Genomic DNA, 21,896 nt, shown 5'->3' with positions numbered 1-21,896 from the left:
CATTTGGTCGGAAGGTATTGGCACCGGCATTCGTCCTGATCTGTCATGTCAAGTCACAGTAACCCGTGTGCCGTGGCCTTTCTTGGTGGCACGGGTTTTTGTTGGTGGTGTTTTTTTTTTTTTTGCGTTATGCGGGCCTCTCACTGTTGTGGCCTCTCCCGTTGCGGAGCACAGGCTCCGGTACCTTGATTTTCTTACACTCGTTGATATTTTCCCAGTCAATCTAGGCCTGCCTGATTTGAAGCGTTTCAAGAATTCTAGAAGTGGGTCACAGGCTCCATTCATCTTGCACTTTGGTCAATGCGAAAACCCAGCCTTGCAGTGTGCCTTCCCATCCTCCCAGCAACACACTGTATAATCAGGGCCCCCGTTCCTCTGGCGCTCTGCAAGGTGGAAAAGTCATCTGTTTTAAAAAATTACTTCAATCTATTTAAATTTAATTATGATTTAACCACAAGTGATTTTGTGCACTTAGACACTACCTGCATTCCTTTCTTCTGTGACTTTTCTGTCCGTCTCCTTTCCCTTTTTTTTTTCCTTTTGGGCTCTTTGTCTTGATTTATAGGAGTTCTTTATGTTTCATAGTTATTAAGCATTTGTCTGTCAAATATTCCAGAATTTTCTCCCACTCTTTCATTTGCTCTCAACTTTAGTGTAACAGATGTTACAGTGTAAAACGTTGAATTTGGAAGAAATCCTATCCCATCAGGGTTCTCTCTTAGAGTTTCTGGGATTCTTGAAATGTTGAAAAAGGCTTTCCGGTCCCAAGGTTAGAAAAATGTTTTCATATCTTTTATTAACTTTATAGTTTTAATTTTATGTTTAGAGTACTTGGAATTTATTTTTAGGTATCACATAAACTAGGAATATAACTTCATTTTCTTTCAGATGAGCAGTCAGTGATCCCAGTATTCTTCCCCCCGATTTGAAATGACCTTTTCCTTCATTTAAAATTCCCACGCTTGCCAGCATCTTCATCTGGACTTTGAGGTTTCCTCTGCTGATTGAACCAGGGGTTAGAGCAGGGGACGTGCAGGTGGCGCATCCCCTCTTGGTTTGTACAACGTCTGTCAGCTGCAGCAGTGCACACGGGCTCCCCTCTTTTGCTCACCTGCCCTGCTGCCCCCTCTGGCCTTGGAAGTGCTTCCTCTCCCTCCTACTCCTCTGCCTGCACCCCCCGTCCCGCTCGGGACCGCACCCCCGCTGAGCAGCATCCTTACCGTCCCCGCTACCCGCACAGGGCATGCGCCACGTGCCCCGGGTTGGCTGCGAGTCTGCAGCCCTCTCGGGGCCCGCTGGTTTCTGCAGCCGGGGGTCATGTCTTACTCATCTTTGTAGCTGCATCTTCTGACAGGGAGCCTGGTGACAGACAATGTATTCAGTAATGTTTGTTGACCGAATGCATGAACAAGATAAAAAATACCATTGTCCTTCTAACTTCGTCACACAGCACAGCACTCAGCGTGCTTCAGCTACAAGCGAACCTCTGTTAGCATTTGTCTTTGCAAAGGCAATGCCCCAGTTCACATGGGGGAGATTTCCACATGGGCCTCTCGTGCCTGGAGTATCCGGGGAGACCGTGAAGGATGCCCGAGAGCCGCACGGCCGGTCTCCTGGGGTGTCAGCCTCCAGCCGTGCATCAGGATCAGGACAGAGTGGGAGAATGGGATGGGGAAGGCCATCCCGAGGGGCAGCGGGGGAGCTCCCATCCGAGCACAGGACCGGAACCGGGGACTGCCCTCCCGAGTGTCAAGGAGGCGGTTTGTTGTTGTTGTTTTAAATTTTTATTTATTTATTTATTGGCTGTGTTCGGTCTTCGTTTCTGTGCGAGGGCTTTCTCTAGTTGCGGCGAGCGGGGGCAGGCCTCCGCATCGCGGTGCGCAGGCCTCTCACTGTCGCGGCCTCTCTTGTGGAGCACAGGCTCCAGACGCGCAGGCTCAGTAGTTGTGGCTCACGGGCCCAGTTGCTCCACGGCATGTGGGATCCTCCCAGACCAGGGCTCGAACCCGTGTCCCCTGCATTAGCAGGAGGATTCTCAACCACTGCGCCACCAGGGAAGCCCTGTTGTTGTTTTTTTTAATTTTCTTTTTTATACAGCAGGTTCTTATTCATTATCTATTTCAAACATATTAGTGTATATATGTCAATCCCAATCTCCCAATTCATCCCACCACCACCACCACCACCCTCCCCCTGCGTTCCCCACTTGGTGTCCGTACATTTGTTCTCTACATCCGTGTCTCTATTTCTGCCTTGCAAACCAGTTCATCTGTACCATTTTTCTAGATTCCACATATATGCATTAATATACAATATTTGTTTTTCTCTTTCTACTTATTTCACTTTGTATGACAGCCTCTAGGTCCATCCACGGCTCTACAAATGACCCAATTTCGTTCCTTTCTATGGCTGAGTAATATTCCATTGTATATATATGCACCACATCTTCTTTATCTATTCGTCTGTCGAGGGACACTTAGGTTGCTTCCATGTCCTGGTTATTGTAAATAGTGCTGCAGTGAACATTGTGGTACATGACTCTTTTTGAATTATGGTTTTCTCAGGGTATATGCCCAGTAGTGGGATTGCTGGGTCGTATGGTAATTCTATTTTTAGTTTTTTAAGGAACCTCCATAGTGTTCTCCATAGTGGCTGTATCAGTTTACATTCCCACCAACAGTGCAAGAGGGTTCCCTTTTCTCCACACCCTCTCCAGCATTTATTGTTTGTAGATTTTCGGATGATGCCCATTTTAACCAGTGTGAGGTGATACCTCATTGTAGTTTTGACCTGCATTTCTCTAATAATTAGTGATGTTGAGCAGCTTTTCATGTGCCTCTTGGCCATCTGTATGTCTTTGGAGAAATGTCTGTTTAGGTCTTCTGCCCGTTTTTTGATTGGGTTGTTTGTTTTTTTAATATTGAGCTGCATGAGATGTTTATATAGTTTGGAGATTAATCCTTTGTCTGTTGATTCATTTGCAATATTTTCTCCCATTCTGAGGGTTGTTTTTTCATCTTGTTTATGGTTTCCTTTGCTGTGCAAAGGCTTTTAAGTTTCATTAGGTCCCATTTGTTTACTTTTATTTTTATTTCCATTTCTGTAGGAGATGGGTCAAAAAAGATCTTGCTGTGATTTATGTCAAAGAGTGTTCTTCCTATGTTTTCCTCTAAGAGTTTTATAGTGTCCAGTCTTACATTTAGGTCTTTAATCCATTTTTAGTTTATTTTTGTGTATGGTGTTACGGAGTGTTCTAATTTCATTCTTATACACGTAGCTGTCCAGTTTTCCCAGCACCACTTATTGAAGAGGCTGTCATTTCTCCATTGTATAGTCTTGCCTCCTTTATCAAAGATAAGGTGACCATAGGTGCGTGGGGTTATCTCTGGGCTTTCTATTCTGTTCCATTGATCTAAACGTCTGTTTTTCTGCCAGTACCATACTGTCTTGATGACTGTAGCTTGTAGTATAGTGTGAAGTCCAGGAGCCTGATTCCTCCAGCTCCATTTTTTTCCCTCAAGACTGCTTTGGCTATTCGGGGACTTTCGTGTCTCCATAGAAATTTTAAGAGATTTTGTTCTACTTCTGTAAAAAATGCCATTGGTAATTTGATAGGGATTCCATTGAATCTGTAGATTGCTTTGGATAGTATAGTCATTTTCACAATATTGATTCTTCCAATCCAAGAACATGGTATTTCTCTCCATCTGTTTTCTGTCATCTTTGATTTGTTTCTTCAGTGTCTTATAGTTTTCTGAGTACAGGTCTTTACCTCCTTAGGTAGGTTTATTCCTAGGTATTTTATTCTTTTTGTTGCAGTGGTGAAGGGGATTGTTTCCTTAATTTCCCTTTCTGATCTTTCATTATTAGTGTATAGGAATGCAAGAGATTTCTGTGCATTAATTTTCTATCCTGCAACTTTACCACATTCATTTATTAGTTCTAGGAGTTTTCTGGTGGCATCTTTAGGATTCTCTGTGTATAGTATCATGTCATCTGCAAACAGTGACAGTTTTACTTCTTTTCCAATTTGTATTCCTTCTATTTCTTTTTCTTCTCTGATTGCCGTGGCTAGGATTTCTAAACTCTGTTGAATAATAGTGATGAGAGTGGACATCCTTGTCTTTTTCTTGATCTTAGAGGAAATGCTTTCAGTTTTTCACCATTGAAATGATGTTGGCTGTGGGTTTGTCCTATATGGCCTTTATTATGTTGAGGTAGTTTCCCTCTATGCCTACTTTCTGGAGAGTATTTATCATAACTGGGTGTTGAATTTTGTTACAAGCTTGTTCTGCATCTATTGAGATGATCATATCGTTTTTCTTCTTCAGTTTGTTAATATGGTGTATCACATTGATTGATTTACTCATATTGAAGAATCCTTGAATCCCTGGGATAAACCCCACTTGATCATAGTGTATGATCCTTTTAATGTGCTGTTGGATTCTGTTTGCTAGTATTTTGTTGAGGATTTTTGCATCTATATTCCTCAGTGATATTGGTCTGTAATTTTCTTTTTTTGTAGTATCTTTGCCTAGTTTTGGTATCAGGGTGATGTTGGCCTCATAGTATGAGTTTCAGAGTGTTCCTTCCTCCCCAATTTTTTGGAAGAGTTTGAGAAGAATGGGTGTTAGCTCTTCTCTAAATGTTTGATAGAATTCACCTGTGAAGCCATCTGGTCCTGGACTTTTGTTTATTGGAAGATTTTTAATCACAGTTTCAATTTTATTACTTGTGATTGGTCTGTTCATATTTTCTGTTTCTTCCTGGTTCAGTCTTGGAAGGTTATACCTTTCTAAGAATTTGTCCATTTCTTCCAGGTTGTCCATTTTATTGGCAAAGAGTTGCTTGTAGTAGTCTCTTAGGATGCTTTGTACTTCTGTGGTGTCTGTTGTAACTTCTCCTTTTTCATTTCTAATGTTATTGATTTGAGTCTTCTCCCTCTTCTTCTTGATGAGTCTGGCTAATGGTTTATCAATTTTGTTTATCTTCTCAAAGAACCAGCTTTTAGTTTTATTGATCTTTGCTATTGTTTTCTTTGTTTCTGTTCCATTTATTTCTGCTCTGATCTTTATGATTTCTTTCCTTCTACGAACTTTGGGTTCTGTTTGTTCTTCTTTCTCCATTTCCTTTAGGTGTATGTTAGATTGTTTATTTGAGATGTTTGTTGAGGTAGGCTTGTATTGCTATAAACTTCCCTCTTAGAACTGCTTTTGCAGCATCCCATAGGTTTTGGATTGTCGTGTTTTCATTGTCATTTGTCTCTAGGTATTTTTTGATTTCCTCTTTGATTTCTTCAGTGATTTCTTGGTTATTTAGTAATGTATTGTTTAGCCTCTGTGTGTTTGTGTTTTTTACATTTTTTTTCCCTGTAATTCATTTCTAATCTCATAGCGTTGTGGTCTGAAAAGATGCTTGATATGATTTCAATTTTCTTAAATTTACTGAGGGTTGATTTGTGACCCAAGATGTGATCTGTCCTGGAGAATGTTACATGCACACTTGAGAAGAACGTGTAATCTGCTGTTTTTGGATGGAATGTCCTATAAATATCAATTAAATCTATCGGGTCTGTTATGTCATTTAAAGCTTGTGTTTCCTTATTAATTTTCTGTCTGGATGATCTGTCCTTTGGTGTAAGTGAGGTGTTAAAGTCCCCCACTATTATTGTGTTACTGTTGATTTCCTCTTTTATAGCTGTTAACAGTTGCTTTATGTATTAAGGTGCTCCTGTGTTGGGTGCATATATATTTATAATTGTTATATCTTCCTCTTGGATTGATCCCTTGATCATTATGTAGTGTCCTTCCTTGTCACTTGTAACATTCTTTATTTTAAAGTCTATTTTGTCTGATATCAGTATTGCTACTCCAGCTTTCTTTTGATTCCCACTTGCACGGAATATCTTTTTCCATCCCCTCACTTTCAGTCTGTATGTGTCCCTAGGTCTGAAGGGGGTCTCTTGTAGGCAGCATATATATGGGTCTTGTTTTTGTATCCATTCAGCCAGTCTGTGTCTTTTGGTTGGAGCATTTAATCCATTCATATTTAAGGTAATTATCAACATGTATGTTCCTATTACCATTCTCTTAATTGTTTTGGGTTTGTTTTTGTAGTTCCTTTTCTTCTCTTGTGTTTCCCACTTAGAGAAGTTCCTTTAGCATTTGTTGTAGAGCTGGTTTGGTGGTGCTGAATTCTCTTAGCTCTTGTTTGTCTGTAAAGCTTTTGATTTCTCCATTTTATCTGAATGAGACGCTTGTTGGGTAGAGTAATCTTGGTTGTATGTTCTTCCCTTTCATCACTTTAAATATATCGTGCCACTCCCTTCTGGCTTGTAGGGTTTCTGCTGAGAAACCAGCTGTTAACCTTATAGGAGTTCCCTTGTATATTATTTGTCATTTTTCCTCTGTTGCTTTTAATAAGTTTGCTTTGTCTTTAATTTTTGTCAATTTGATTACTATGTGTCTCAGCCTGTTTCTCCTTGGGTTTATCCTGCCTGGGGACTCTCTGCACTTCCTGGACTTGCATGGCTATTTCCTTTCCCACGTTAGGGAGGTTTTCAACTATAATCTCTTCAAATACTTTCTCGTGTCCTCTGTCTCTCTTCTCCTTCTGGGACCCCTATAATGCGAATGTTGGTGCATTTAATGTTGTCCCAGAGGTCTCTTAGCCTGTCTTCATTTCTTTTCATTCTTTTTTCTTTATTATGTTCCACGGCAGTGAATTCCACCATTCTGTCTTCCAGGTCACTTATCCGTTCTTCTGCCTCAGTTATTCTGCTATTGATTCCTTCTAGTGTAGTTTTCATTTCAGTTATTGTATTGTTCATCTCTGTTTGTTTGTTCTCTAATTCTTCTAGGTCTTTGTTAAACATTTCTGGCATCTTCTCAATCTTTGCCTCCATTCTTTTTCCGAGGTCCTGGATCATCTTCACTATCATTATTCTGAATTCCTTTTCTGGAAGGTTGTCTATCTCCACTTCATTTAGTTGTTTTTCCTGGGTTCTATCTTGTCCTTCATCTGGTACATAGCCCTCTGCCTTTTCATCTTGTCTGACTTTCTGTGAATGTGGTTTTCGTTCCACAGGCTGCAGGGTTGTAGTTCTTGCTTCTGCTGTCTGCCCTCTGGTGGGTGAGGCTATCTAAGAGGCTTGTGCAAGTTTCCTGATGGGAGGGACTGGTGGTGGGTAGAGCTGGGTGTTGCTCTGGTGGGCACAGCTCAGTAGAACTTTAATCCACTTGTCTGCTGATGGGTGGGGCTGGGTTCCCTCCCTGTTGGTTGTTTGGCCCATGGCAACCCAACACTGGAGCCTTCCCGGGCTCTTGGGTTTAATGGCAGACTCCGGGAGGGCTCACGCCAAGGAGTACTTCCCAGAACTTCTGCTGCCAGTGTCCTTGTCCCCACGGTGAGCCACAGCCACCCCCTGCCTCTGCAGGTGACCCTCCAACACTAGCAGATAAGCCTGGTTCAGTCTCCTATGGGGCCACTCCTCCTTCCCCTGGGTCCCAGTGCGTACACTGCTTTGTGTGTGCCCTCCACGAGTGGAGTCTCTGTTTCTCCCAGTCCTGTCAGAGTCCTGCAATCAAATCCCACTAGCCTTCAAAGTCTGATTCTCTAGGAATTCCTCCTCCTGTTGCCGCACCCGCAGGTTGGGAAGCCTGACGTGGGGCTCAGAACCTTCACTCCAGTGGGTGGACTTGTGTGGTATAAGTGTTCTCCAGTCTCTGAGTCACCCACCCAGTGGTTATGGGATTTGATTTTACTGGGATTGTGCCCCTCCTCCTGTCTCATTGTGGCTTCTCCTTTGTCTTTGGAGGTGGGGTATCTTTTCTGGTGAGTTCCAGTGTCTTCCTGTCGATGACTGTCCAGCAGCTAGTTGTGATTCTGGTGCTCTCGCAAGAGGGAGTGAGAGCACGTCCTTCTAGTCGGCCATCTTGAACCAGTCTGTCAGGGAAACGTTTGACACAGAATCTTTGGTATTAGAATCAGAAAGTGATGGCTCAACATCTGCCTTTAAAAAAAACAAAAATAAATCTTGTTAACTTATTTGGCTGCGCCGGGTCTTAGTTGTGGCATGTGGGATCTTCGCTGGGACATGCAGGATCTCTTAGTTGTGGCATGCAGGATCTTTTAGTTGTGCATTTCCTCCAAAATCATTGCCTGTTGAAGTGATTCAGTGTCAGCGGCTCACATTTTAGGTGTTTACTTGTGCTGAAATGATGCAGCTTAGTGAGAATTCAGCACATGGTTGTGACATCCCTGCTCAACTCCAGTTTAAAATCATCCCTGGAGCTGCAGCACCAAGCTTCCCCGCCCCAGGTGGCTGGGTCTTCAGGTCCCTGTGACAGTCACTGGGGCCCTTTTTATTCCCTCAACCTCCTGATGGCTGAAGTCAGACCTTCCAGGCTGGGTCTCAGGACAAGGTATTTACAGACTAAGGAGAAAGGCAACATGTGGCCCAGGAATGTTCTCGAGACGATCCTAGTGGGGCAGCTGCCTGTGATTCTCCATGAGCCTGGGCCCCTGCTGATGTGGTAGGACCCCCAGGGTGGGGTTCATAGTGTTCGGGGCTGCATACAGCAGGAGAACATGCAGAAATCTTTATTTCTCACTAATCGAAGGTCATGCTGAGGCTGAGAGGAAGTATTTAGAGTCTTAGTTGCTAGGAAGGAAGGAATGTATCCGCCTTTAAACAGGACATGATACAGACATACATCACCTTTGAGGCCAGAATCTTCTGTCATCAGAATGAGTGTGTGTGTGTGTGTGTGTGTGTGTTGGCTTCCCAAGACTCGCTTTGAGATCTGGCAAAAGAATGTTTAGTCCAGGTCACACGTTCCCTTTACCTCGTCGTACCTGAGAAGCCTGAGCAGCATTACCGGTACCTTAATCCATAAAGTAAATGTGACGTGTGTTTTGTTTCAAGAGAAATACAGTGAAGGACTGAACCCTGAAGAGAGGGATGTCTTGGTGTCCTTGTCGTGGACTCGAAACAGGGACTTGCTGGCAGAGAGATGGGTCTCAGTTATTTAACTATAGTGTCACAGCTCCTATTAGGGGTAATACCTGCCTGTTTCAGGATAATCATATGTGATTTATTGTTGTGGTTTATCATTAGGCAAATATAGTCACTTCGCAGATTCATGGCTGGGCTTCGGGCTTCCGGAACAAACAAGGTTAATTATTGGATAAGGTATATGATAGATGTTAGTCCAAGGACCCACGGCCCTGGGCTGAGAAGCAGAATACGTGCCAAACTAATAAGTTATGCACTCTACATCTCACCGGTTTCCCCAGAACGAACTACAAGTGTCACCTAATTGTGTTTGATTCCAGACTGTGCCTGTTTTGACCGTGCAACAGGGAACTTCTGGAGTGTCTGAGTCGGTATCTGTTTTGAATCGTTTGGGTCCAGGATAGATAAATATACATCAATAGACGATTAAAAACATGCCTAGGGCTTCCCTGGTGGCGCAGCGGTTGAGAGTCCGCCTGACGATGCAGGGGATGCGGGTTCGTGCCCCTGTCCGGGAAGATCCCTCATGCCGCGGAGCAGCTGGACCCGTGAGCCATGGCCGCTGAGCCTGCGCGTCCGGAGCCTGTGCTCCGCAACGGGAGAGGCTGCAACAGTGAGAGGCCCGCGTACCACCAAAAAAAAAACATGCCTAAAGATAAACTATAAAATCCAAGTTCAGAAACCCTTTGAATAGTCAGAGGAAACTTGGCATCTTGTAACTGGCCTGCATTTCTACACTTCACTTTTCTATCACAGTTAGGTGCAGTTATCGCTGAGCGCCTTGCCTAGGTGTGGGGAGAGAGCTGTTCCTGTTACCGTCAGGTGCCTGCCTTCTGAGTTCAGCACTCCTTTCTGCTCTTCCTCCACACCCTGGTTCCCCCTACCCTGTCCTTGAATTTGTAGATAATTCCTCTGTGTCCTTGAATTTGTAGATAATAATTCCTCCACAGAGGGAGCGAGGGTGGGAGGTTAGGAGGTGGCCAAATTGATCCTAACTGTTCCTCATACAAAGAACCTCACCTTCTCACCTTCTCCCTTCCTATTTCCTGTTGTTTTCCAACAATCAGTATGAGAAACTCCTATAGGTAGAGTCTGTAATTCTCTGGCACCCAGTACCTTCCATATCTATCATAAGCTTTCAGGTAACCGGAGTTGTTATTTTTTTCTATGCCTGCCGTAGTGTGGTTTGATGAAACATGCACATTTTAAGACAATAAATTGATCATTTCCCTTGCTCAGATTATTCTCTATTTGGATAAATCTGCCACTGAAGTATCAAGTTTCATGTTCGGGAATGAACGGACAGGGTGGGAGGCTTGCCTCTGCCCACCTGGACGAGAGAAGGTTTCACAGGCCGGGCGCTAGGGTGGTCTGTTCATACACATTCACAAGAGACGGAAATGCGCTAGATTTCCCAAACCAGTGTTTCCTACTCTCGGGAAAGTACACTGGCTGAATTATTAGAAGCAGGGTACTTGGGGACACCAGGAACCACTCTTCTCAGATGTTCCTTCAGGAAGCAGAGGAATGTGGCAGCATCTACAAGAGGCTTCCTGCCAGGCTCCCCAGACCAGCGGGAGGAGGGGCTGCAGGTCCCCGACGGCACCCACGGCTCCGGCCAGCCTCCCGAAGGATGGTCCTTGGAGCAGAGGACCTGGAATAACGGGGGCCTCTGCTGTCTCATCCCACAGTCCCTGGAGACCCTGGTCACTTTGGTGCTCACAAATTTCTTCTTTTTTAAAAAAATACAAAGCGATATGGGCAGTGAGAGGCCCGTGTACCGCAAAAAATAAATAAATAAAAAAATACAAAGCGATAATACACCCTTAAAAGGAAACCACGCGCTAAGTTGCCACATCTCTCAGGAGAGGCCTCTGGCTTGCTTGGGGACGCGAGTGCTTTTACGCAGTAAGATCGTCCTGCTACTCAGAACTCCCCCGAGGCCGGGCCGGGACCCTTCTCTCTCTACAGGACAGTCTAGGGAGGTGGAGGGTTTTCAGAAAGGCTCAGACCCAAGACCTGGAAGGCAAAGCTAGGATCACATTTCCCGGGGTCCTCTGACCTGCGGGTACACAGGCAGACTAAGGAGTAATCCCTAGCAAAGATTAATTCAGATTAAGAACCTCATTCCCAGGGCAACGATCCTTCCCAGGCCAGAGGGGGGTAGAATTCTTATCTATTACAACGCTTTTCAGTGTGCATTCTCCATTGTGTGAGGCCTGGTTTCAACCTGATGGGTCTGTGATTTATTTGCAAAGCGAAACCAAATTGTTGCTTATTCACACCCAGCCTCTGAATCTCCACAGAGTTAGCTTGTAACGGTAAGTGACGTAGTTCATTGTAGCTTCTCAATTATTTATGTTTCCATCAACCGAGGTCATACCAGGACTACTTCAATCTCAATATGAGAAACCCAGGCGAACAATTACAATTTAATTGATTTACTCCAGTTTTTATGTTGATCCTAAAGTACTTTATCTTCTGAAAAGTATTAAAACTCTCCAATGAGCATATATATTCTGTAGAGCCACGCTCACAGGCAGGCTAGAAAATCAGGTGCTACATTAAGGAATTTTCTAGTAAGAGCAAGTATTTTCCATACTGTTTATTTTTCTAATTTTTCTCTAGGATGTGGAATCACACAGTATGATTTGGTATTAAGAGTACAGCCTCTTGGGCTCGAGTTCACGTCTAGCTCAACTGCTTCCAAACTGGCGCCCTGGGGAGGTGGCTTAGTGGACCTGTGCCTCAGTTTCCCCATCCTGTAAAATGGGCCGGTGCTGGTAGCTCCTCCCCGAGTTGTGAGGATTAGGCGAGCTAACACCGTCACCGTCTGGCGAGGTCGGCGTTCACCGTGGGCGCCGTCGACAGTGGCAGACGTGGTGGTGGGAGATGTGCTCAGCGACGTGCGGGGCAGTGGCTGCAGGGAGTGGAGGGCCTGGCTGACTCTGTCCTCTTCCTCCTGCAGGAAAGTGGCAGATGCACGACGGCCTCCTGAACATCACCAAGGTGTCCTTCACGGACCGAGGTCGATACACATGTGTGGCGGCCAATGTCCACGGCACCGTGAACAACACGGTGACGCTGAGGGTGGTCTTCACGTCGGGGGACATGGGCGTGTACTACATGGTGGTGTGCCTGGTGGCCTTCGCCGTGGTGCTGGCCCTCAACATCACCCGCCTCTGCATGATGAGTAGCCACCTGAAGAAGACCGAGAAGGCCATCAACGAGTTCTTCCGTACAGAGGGCGCCGAGAAGCTGCAGAAGGCCTTCGAGATCGCCAAGCGCATCCCCATCATCACGTCGGCCAAGACGTTGGAGCTGGCCAAGGTCACACAGTTCAAGACCATGGAGTTCGCCCGCTACATCGAGGAGCTGGCCCGCAGCGTGCCGCTGCCCCCGCTCATCATGAACTGCAGGACCATTGTGGAGGAGCTCATGGAGGTGGTAGGGCTGGAGGAGCAGGGCCAGAACTTCGTGCGCCACGCGCCTGAGGGCCAGGAGGCGACCACTGGGGACGAGGTCTACACCATCCCCGACGCCCTGCAGCGGAGCGAGTCCCCCACCGCTGACTCAGACGCCTCGTCGCTGCACGAGCAGCCCCAGCAGATTGCCATCGAGGTGTCCGTGCACCCCCAGGCCCGGAGGGAGCCCACGGATGACCGGGACGGGGGGCCCCTCGAGGCCAGAGACGAGGAGGACACCGAGCCCTCGGCCGAGCACTCCCCCGAGTCCGCGGCGCCTTCCACCGAGGTCACGTCCGCGGCGCTGACCTCCGAGGAGCCCACGCCTGTCGAGGTACCGGACCATGTCCTGCCCCCAGGTCTCCTGGAAGCCACAGAGCCGGCCGGGGCGTGCGACAGCAACGCCCACGTTGTCTATGAAAGCCATGTCTAACAACGCCCCCCCGAGAAGCTATGCACACCCCGAGAATCAGGGCCGCCCCCCCCACCCCCAGGGCCAGACGCAGTCCGCCCTCGCCGCTAAGCCTTACCGGAGACGCCTGTCCCGTAGGTAGGAGCCAGGCCCCTTCAGAAGGGAGCGCCTGCGTGCATGCTGTGTGCCCGGACCGTGCCCCGCGATGGAGGATGCAAGCAGCGGCAGGGTGCAGAGCCGGCGACCTTGGGCAGGTGTCTGTGCGCGCGGCATGAATCTCAGAGGCTCTTCTCTGCCAGATACCTTAATCACTGATGCCCTTTTGGTGTGAGAGACTCTGAGGTCAAGAGCCCTGTCCAATGCACACTGCAGCGCTTTTCCTTTAAAAAGTTATAGGTCTGCTACGAGAGCAACTGCACGTACGTGGGTCTGTTGCACTTTCTTCTCAGTTTTAACCCCCCTTCACTCTTCCCCTATAACCAAGTCGTTGTGATACGAATGCTAATCGTTCCTTCTGGTTTCGTCCCCTTTGCCACTTTGTCCTTATTTCTCTCCCCCCACCCCCTCAAACCCCCCGCCAAACTTTTACCTCAGAGGCTTTGGTGTCAGGGCTGATACCCACAAGTCATCTGTAATGTTCCAAAGCAGTTACCAGCCTCGTGATTTTTGTCATTTCCCAGGCCTGTCTCCATCCATCGCTTTTTTGTTTGTTTGTTTCCAATGAAGCTACTGTTGTGAAACTGAGAAAAAAAAAAAAACTTGCCCAGGATAGCACTTTAATAGCCAAATAAAAATGTGTTGCCTGTCCGATTCTGAGAGCCTTTAGGTGAGCTCAGCTGAGGTGGCAGGGAGACTGTAAACTTGAATTTACCCAAACTGTCCATGAAAAATGCTGTTTTTACGTTTAAGTAACGTCATCCTCCAAACACGGCTGCTGCTTGATCTGGAACGCATGTTGCTTCCAGAGACAGAGGCATCTGAGGAATCCATGTAGGTGTAGAATGTGGGCCGCCAGGGGCCGTCCGGTGACCCAAACACTTGGTTTGGGGCAGCAAGTGTGAGGGTCCGTGGGATCGCCTAGCCAGGCCCACTTCCCTGAACTGCAGGGCTAACTTGTCCGTCCTTGAAGGGGAGAGTGAAAGGTTCGGGTGATGGCATCAAATTTCACGCCAGAATTCTTGAATTAATTTTGTCCCACAAGAAAGCAGTTGTATGTGCGGCAGAATGATGTTATAGAAACGACAAAACTAGTCACCCAAAGGCTAGCAGCTCGTCTGATGGTGCCAGTAAGCACCGCAGGCTTTGGGCAGGTGGGGCCTCCGTTCCTTCCCTGGCAGAGGGACAGACCAGACGGGCTCGAGCTCCATCTAGATGGTCCCCTCTCCCGCAGAATCACCTGGCCCTCCTCCACAATTACTCGAAAGATTTTTCACTTTCCTCTCTGGTTCCTCTCATTTTCTTAATGCTGAAAGTTAGTATTGATGCGAATCAAGAGGATCGGTTTCAAAAACTCAAAACCCAAAATCATTAGGGCAGCGTCTGCAGTTTAGATGTCATCGTGGAAGAATGAGAGGTATTAGTTCATTTCCATTGATGAGCAGGGGAGCCATAACCTTGAAGTCGTCTTGAGGGTCACAGCCACATCATGGTTTCCATGGAGGTTCCCTGGGCCACACGGATCGTGAGAGCAGACCTGATGTTTAGTCCTCACTCTCGCTATCTGGATAAGTGACCTTCGACACCCCCCTGGGTTTAATCTTTCTCATCTGACAAACACGGAGGTGGGACTTGCTGGGTCCCCAGATCCCATCCGGCTCAGACATTTTAGAGTTTTATGGAAAGTTTGTGATGGCCCCCCTTGCAGGAGACAAGCAGTCTTGGGAGCAGACATGGGCACGTGAGGTTAGATACTCTTGCCGCCAACCTTCACAGCAAAAGCATCTAAATCTGTAGCTGAGGGCAGAGGGTTTGGCTTCAGGGGTTTCTCTATGTATAGATAACTGGTGTGACAGGTGGTCTGACAAGACTCAGTTGGATCAGAGTCCTCTTGGCCTCAAATGACCCATTGCCATCAGGTAGGAGTGTCTTGGGTGGTCACATAAAAAGTGAGTCGTGAACAGTCCAGAGAAACCTTGACCTCCCACTTGCACTCTCTGGACGAGGGTTTTCTGTATTGGGGTTGCAGAAGAGTTTTATCTCCACCTCTTAGAATTTTCCACTTGTCATGGAGGTCAGCAGATTCTTACCATGGATCTGTACGCCCAAAGCAACAGCAGGGACCCACACTCATTTTGTGACACTGCATGAACTTTTTCCCATTCTGTCGAGTTCTCCCTCCACCAAAACCCATGTGCACATTTCCACGTGGAAATTACAGGAAAAGTCATCTATCTCTCCCATCTAGGCACTGATTAGGGATAGAAAGTTAAAAACGGGCAGATTTTTTATGGAGCAGGAGCAGAAACGTGTGACCAAAGAATGTTTTCAGGTTGGTTTTAGCTTCTTTAGACTGGCGAGATGATATAGATTTTTCAAAACCTTTCCCCTCTTTAAGGCATCAGAAAGCTCTTGATAGAATAACAGCCAACCAAAGAGGAGGCTGGCTTACGACGAAGATTTCTCTGTCCAGAAAGGCTACACTCTTCCTGTTCATCCTGTAGCTTCTTTACAGAATAGGAAAGCTCTCCTGCTAGAATATGGAACAGAGATGACCTCGTGACTTTGGGCTGATTTTTCAAAGATAAACTGTTCAGCTTCATAGAAATCCATAAAAGTATGGCTGCTTGTGAGCGTGTGTGTGTGTGTATGTATGCACACATGCATACGTCAGACTCATTTGGGCAATTTTAACAGCTTAGCACTAAATCCCAAGCCATGTCCTTTGGGTCTTAGGTCATTATTCTCAAAAGTAAGCAGTTTCTGGTTTCTGAGTCATCTGGTCATATCTCTAGCAATTTTTTTTCTTGAAGTTCTGAAAATGATTCAGATATGTGTGCATATTTAATTCACTTAGATGATCTGTAAACTTGGATGGTATTTATTCTAAATGGGAAAAAATTTTATACTGCAAATCTATGTAATTTATAACGGTTTTGTTTTATATATTATATTTTCATATTTTTAGGGCACATCTATTCTCATCTTTTTGTATATCATGCTTGACAAAAAGAAATAGTAATACTTGACTAAATCTCTAGGAACCAAATGTGACATCTATAATGTATAGAAATCGCTCTGAAAATAACTGAATGTCCTTACCCATCCTGAGCATTATTGTGCTGTGTCATTACACCCGGAATGATTGCTGGTGAGCGTTTCTTTTTTCAAAACCAAGCCAAAAGGCCTGGCCTCCCACACAGTGGAGTCTGGAATCCTTCCCTTCTTTATCTTTTTCGTTGTGTGTTTCATTTTTAATTGTAGACATCCCATGTTGTTCAGACTTCCTTTGAAGGGCAAATGTGAGATAAGAAAGCAACTTGATTGAAAGACTTGACCTGAAGGATGGCTGTGTAACTTATTCACTGGGCTGGTAACATCTCTCATCTAATGGTTGGATTGTTCTTTATTGGTGATCTCAGAGCTGTTCAGCTGTTTAGCTCGTGAAGAAAATGTTGGGCAGAAGGAATGTTTGCAAGATTTGGACAGACAGCCTCTAAATGTAGTGCAGCCAACACAAACCAGCTGAGCCTCAGAAACCCCAGTCCCAGCCAGCGGACGAGCCGTTTCAAAAGGCAGATCAGACTCCTGTGTGTGCAGGTTGAATTTCAGTGTTGTACCAGTGCTAAAACTCTTCAAGGGCAGCCCCTGTGGTTCTGTGAACAGGGGTTTCCTCCCAGTGTCTCACTGGGTAAGAAAATGGAGCATTTACTTTATCTTTCAGATACTCTACTTTATACCCAGCGCAGTTCAGCGACTACTTCCCTGTACCTGTCTTCACGTACCCTTTTGGCAGTCCCTTTAGATCATAATCCTGGTTTCTGTTCTTGCTTTTTAAGCTAATTCATTGGTACTCTTTACATAGCCAGCAAATCTCATTGTATATTCACAGACGTGTTTTGAGCACCTGTTACCTTCACGGTATTAGTCATTTTTACATTCACCTATTCATTTAAAAATCCTTTAGTAGATAACAGAGTTCATCTTCCTAATGACCCTTAGGGTTAAACCAGTGATTAACAAGGTTTGAATTAAACAAATCAGTGGTGGGGAAAAAATAGAAAAAAAACAATTGCTTCTTATGCTTTCTGAAGGACTGAGTGTCTGTTATACAAGAAAATGTTGTATGAGGGTGATAATGATCTTTCACTGAGATATTTTAGAAATGTTATTTTTAAGGGGACTAATGCTTAGAATACCACGGTCGAAACTGAAGCTCATAGAGAATGTAAAAACAGAAAGCAAATAGTTCTAAGAATATTCTGGCATAAATTATTTTTATTTAACGAGGAATTAAAACCTTCAGTGTATCTCTCAGACACCCCAGCACCGCTCACAGAAGATGCTGGCACTTAACGTTTGATGTGCTGCTCCTCTGGTTCTGGAATTTCTTTGTTAAAGCCAGGAAATAAGATGGAAAAATGTATCTGGGCGGAAATGTCAAACTGTTGATTTGTGAGCTATAAATGTTCACCTTTTAAGAATAATTTAAAGGTATAAACAAATGACTAATATTTAAATTGATATAGCAGCAAAAAAGCAAAAAAACATGTGAGCCATCCTGTATTTTGGTTGTTGCTTTAATAAAGGACTTGCACAGGTGTGCTGAGCGTGTCGTGTCCCAGCTCAAGGCTGTGTGAGTGTGGCCTGATTTACTCTTTCCAGTGGTAAGAAATCTTTAGTCAATCCTCACCCCTACCTTTTGCATCTGTGGCACATCTTGGGGAAAAGGGAAAAATGAAGTAATTGTTACGTGAATCTACAAACTTTATCCAAATTCAAAAATCCTAACTCTGGCCTGACAAACGGGATAGCCATTTATTTTTTATAAATGGCTATCTATACGAAGAAATAATTTTAAACATGTAACATCAAGCTTTTTGTAGAAAATCCACAAAGACCAGGAAACTCCCCTACCCAGAACATTCCATGGGAGAAGGCATTAGTCATAGATCCAACACGAAACACCTAGACAGAACCCAGTCCAGACCGAATCCAAGAATATGCTAAGGAGGTGCCCTTTGAAAACTTTGAAAGCTGGATTCCTCTCAGATAGGATGAGGTCATGTAAACACAACAAGAAAGGACAAGACCAAATGGGAAAGAAAATCAGTGTTTTGCTGTAGATCTGGAGAGGCCAACGAAATTATTGAATGGGTTACCGGATAAACTGTGCATATAACTAAGATCCAGAGGTTCTGTCAAGCAAAAAAAAAAGGTTTAAGAGAACTATGGTGGCATTCATGGAAAAATGAACAATTGTGCCACCAGGGAAGAGAAGATAGGAAAGTTTTGTCCTAACTGCGTAATTTTGACTGGTACATATCTTCAGACCCAGAACAAACAGCTGCCAATTTTTTCTTTTTTTTACAGGTTTTGGAATAGTGCATTCTCATGGGCCTTAATCACAGGAGCCTAGGTAAGGCTTAATATTAATCTGAGTGATTTTCAAAGCGTGTAGTCACAGAGCTGGAAACTAAGTGTCAGGTTTTCTGATTTCCCTGTCTTTTCGGCAGAGTCCCTAACACGCAGGGGTTCTGCTCTGCTTGAACATCTCTGCTGTAGCAGAGCCTGTGACCACGTTTAGGACATGCTTCGGTGCTGGTAGGTTTTAAGCGCTGAGTCAAAAATCTTAAAAGTGGTTCCACACTGGTCCTTGTTGAGCATCTGGAGCTGAAAGCGTGAGTTTGTCCTGCCACAATAAAAGTTTCCTTTACTGTCAACCCGAAATGAAAATTATAAGTGTATTCATGTCAAAGAGACGATTACCAAAAAACGTGGGTGCTCCTGGCACCACTACATGAATTACACGCCATGTGGCACAGACCCTTTTGAGTTTAAATGGTTTCTGCCAACGGTGTTGGAGGCAGAAGTAGGCGAAGTAGGTGCTCCCCCAACCCCGGAGATGCCCTGATGCTACAGCTCATTAAGTAAAGGATGGTTCAACTGCCAGAAAAATGAAAGAACCAGCAAATTAAGTGCCTCAGTAGATTAGTATGTTTTGGAAGGACCATTAGAGATGACACACTGAAAGAAGTGTATGCATGTGTTAAGTGGCTTATTGAGGTATTTTTCAATAATAGGTGAATCAGAGCCAGCACCAATTGCATTTAACTGTTGGGTAAAATAAAGACGCCAAGAGTAAAATAAGAATTTTCCTAAGATATTAACTCATATTAACTAAACTAAAAAATATGAATGAAGGTTGATGCATAGCAATATGAATTTTTCAAGAAGCGAATTTCTCACTACCAATGGCGTAGGTTTTCTTATAATGGACTCATGTTTTAAAGCTCATTATGGAATGGGAATTCACATGAATCATGCAAAAAAAAATTACCTGCGCATAGAACTCTAGCTAGATTGAGGGTCTTTCTGTTGTTCAGTTTTCATTGCCGTACAGCATCTTTCCTGAAAGTTTTCATGATTCGTATGAAGCTCACATGCGTTGGAGACCCTGACGTGATCGGCGTCTCTGATTTTTAGGTCTGATGGATTATTACTTCTACTGTGGCATACTTCTTCCACCCAGCCGTTTGATGAGGTGAATAAAGTTGTCCCAAAGCTTTAAAAATATTCCTAGTTCTAAACCTCAAGGTTTTTACATGAAGTAGGAAAGAAAGGACAAGTTTGTCTGAAGAAAAGAGGTGAACTTCTTCCATACCAGCCGTGCAGATAGCCCTCACTGTCAGATGATGTCTCCTGTCTTTCCTGCTAGCATTACCTCACCTGTTGGGCCAGTGGACCAAGCTATTATGCATGAAGTAAGATGCTTGATTACAGTTAGAGACTGAGAAAATTCATCCACCATGTAGCAGACACTTGAACATACAAGAGGTACATTTTAATATTGGCTCCACTTGAGATTATTCTAAAGCTGAAACATTACAAAAATTAAGACCTGGCACCATATTTGTAGAAATGTCTTCATCTAATGAAGAAGAAATTTTGAAAGTGTTAAGACCTGAGAAATTATAGAAAATTTAAATACATTTGTAGGAAAAAGAAAGATGACAGCTCATATGGGAAGTCTGGGATCAGTGTTTTTGTGTGTTCAGAATACAACTTTCCTAACTTTTTGTCATTATAGTAGTTATTGAGATACACTAGTGATATTTCTGAAACCCTGCCAGATCCTGAAAAAAAAAAAAAACCCAAGTTTTTTTAAAAATATATGCAGATAAATAGTTAGATATCATCTAACTATTTTATGTTACCGTCTCTCATCCCATAATGGATTTGAGGTGATTGAGTTAAATATATTTTACTCTCTGTGCATCCTTTGACAATAGTAATTGCTGTGTTTCATGCAAGTTCACTAACTCAATAACCAGACTACTTTATTAATCAGACATTTTATTCCCAATCATTTTGAATCCATGAGAGATTTTCAGTATGACTATAAAAGCAGAACAGCTGGATGATCTAGAAATGCTTTTCTTTATCTGTAGCTAAAAATAGAAGGTTTTCTGCTGTAACACAAGAATAAGATGATTATGCCATACTCACAAACAGAGTGAATGTTTGTGTCTCCTCGAAAACCGTGTATTGAAATCCTAAACCCCAATGTGATGGTATTGGGTGGTGGGGCCTCTGGAAGGTGATGGGGTCATGAGGGTGGAGCCCTTATGAATGGGGTTAGTGTCCTTATAAAAGAGGCCCAGAGCACTCTGAAGACACAGCGAGAAGATAGCCATCTCTGAACCAGGAAGCCGGCCTCACCAGGCCTTGAATCTTCCAGAGCCTTGGTTATGGACTTCTCAGCCTCCAGAACTGTGAGAAATGAATGCTTTTTTTAAGATGCCAGTCTATGGTAATTAGACCTTTTATTTTGAGAGTTCTAGATTCCCACGTGGTTGTAAGAAATACTACAGAGAGATCCCACGTACACTTGACCAGTTCCCCCGGTGGTTATCTCTCACAAAAGCATTGCACACCATCGCAATCAGGGCATCAATACTGATAGAGTTCTCCAGTCTTAACCAGGTCACCCCAGTTTTCCACGCACTCATTTGTGTGTGAGCATTTAGTTCTGTGAAATTTTACCACACATGTAGGTCTCCGCATCCACCCCCACCCGCAAGGTGCAGAACATTGCATGAGTACAAGGACCCCGGAGTTGCCCTTTCACAAGCACACCTCCCCCCCTCCCCCCCCAGAACATATATATATTTTTTTTTACATCGGTAAACTTAACTAGATAACGGAAGCTTCTCTGGAACCAACTGTAATAACTATGTTTTACCAATGGAAATATATGGGAATTTGTCAGTTTCTTGATGTCTGAATTCCTGTTGCTTTAAAAGGACTTGTACAATGAAGACAGACAGGTGTGGTTTCTGAAACACAAAGGGAAGACAGCCAGACATTTGAAATCCTAGAAAACCCTTCAGAAGGAGGAACGTGAGGCAGGTGTCTTGGAGGAGGAACTCTGGGATGCCCAGTTCACGCCTTGCACTCTAGAGCAGCCGGAAGATGCAGAGCACAGAACAAAGGCGTGGTTGCTCCATGCCTTGAGAAGTCTCAAAGAGAAAGTACTCCCTCCCAAATGTACAACGTCTGGGGACAGTCCAGAAGTTCCAAAACTAAGGCGCAGAGTGGTAACAAGTCATGGGTAAAGGCTCAGACAACCCTTGTGATGCTGGGGATCTCGATAGCCTTGTTTTCCGCTCCCTTGGGTAAGACGGGACGGGCAGGTAAGTGCCAGCCCCTAGGCCGCGATGAGGTACCTGGCACTTCTGACGTTATATTAAGAAAGCATCTCAAGTGTTGAACTTAAGACAGCCGGCCACAGTGGTGAGGAAAAGATCCTCTGCCCGACGCAGGAAGGCACAGGAGGCAGATTCCA

General features: G+C 44.6%; 1 protein-coding gene across 3 annotated transcripts in view; it reads left to right on the top strand.

The window, feature by feature from the left end:
- The window catches only part of MFAP3L (microfibril associated protein 3 like), an 81,008-nt gene that overhangs the window by 24,541 nt on the left and 34,571 nt on the right, over window positions 1–21,896 (top strand). Inside the window, exons 3-5 of one of the 3 annotated variants that reach the window (XM_029201315.1) lie at window positions 11,985–12,814; window positions 18,422–18,467; window positions 18,565–18,740. In XM_029201315.1, coding sequence (XP_029057148.1) covers window positions 11,985–12,814; window positions 18,422–18,433 — 842 coding nt within the window. In that variant the 3' untranslated portion in view covers window positions 18,434–18,467; window positions 18,565–18,740. Of the gene's footprint in view, window positions 1–11,984; window positions 17,667–18,421; window positions 18,468–18,564; window positions 18,741–21,896 lie in introns of those variants that run through there. The other 2 variants (XM_029201314.1, XM_029201313.1) reach the window with 2 other exon arrangements.

This window comes from Monodon monoceros, unplaced genomic scaffold, assembly GCF_005190385.1.
Source record: "Monodon monoceros isolate NGI ecotype Baffin Bay Population unplaced genomic scaffold, NGI_Narwhal_1 Super_Scaffold_5, whole genome shotgun sequence".
Taxonomy (NCBI): domain Eukaryota; kingdom Metazoa; phylum Chordata; class Mammalia; order Artiodactyla; family Monodontidae; genus Monodon; species Monodon monoceros.
Note: the sequence above shows the minus strand (reverse complement) of the source record. Positions and strands in the feature narration are given on the sequence as shown.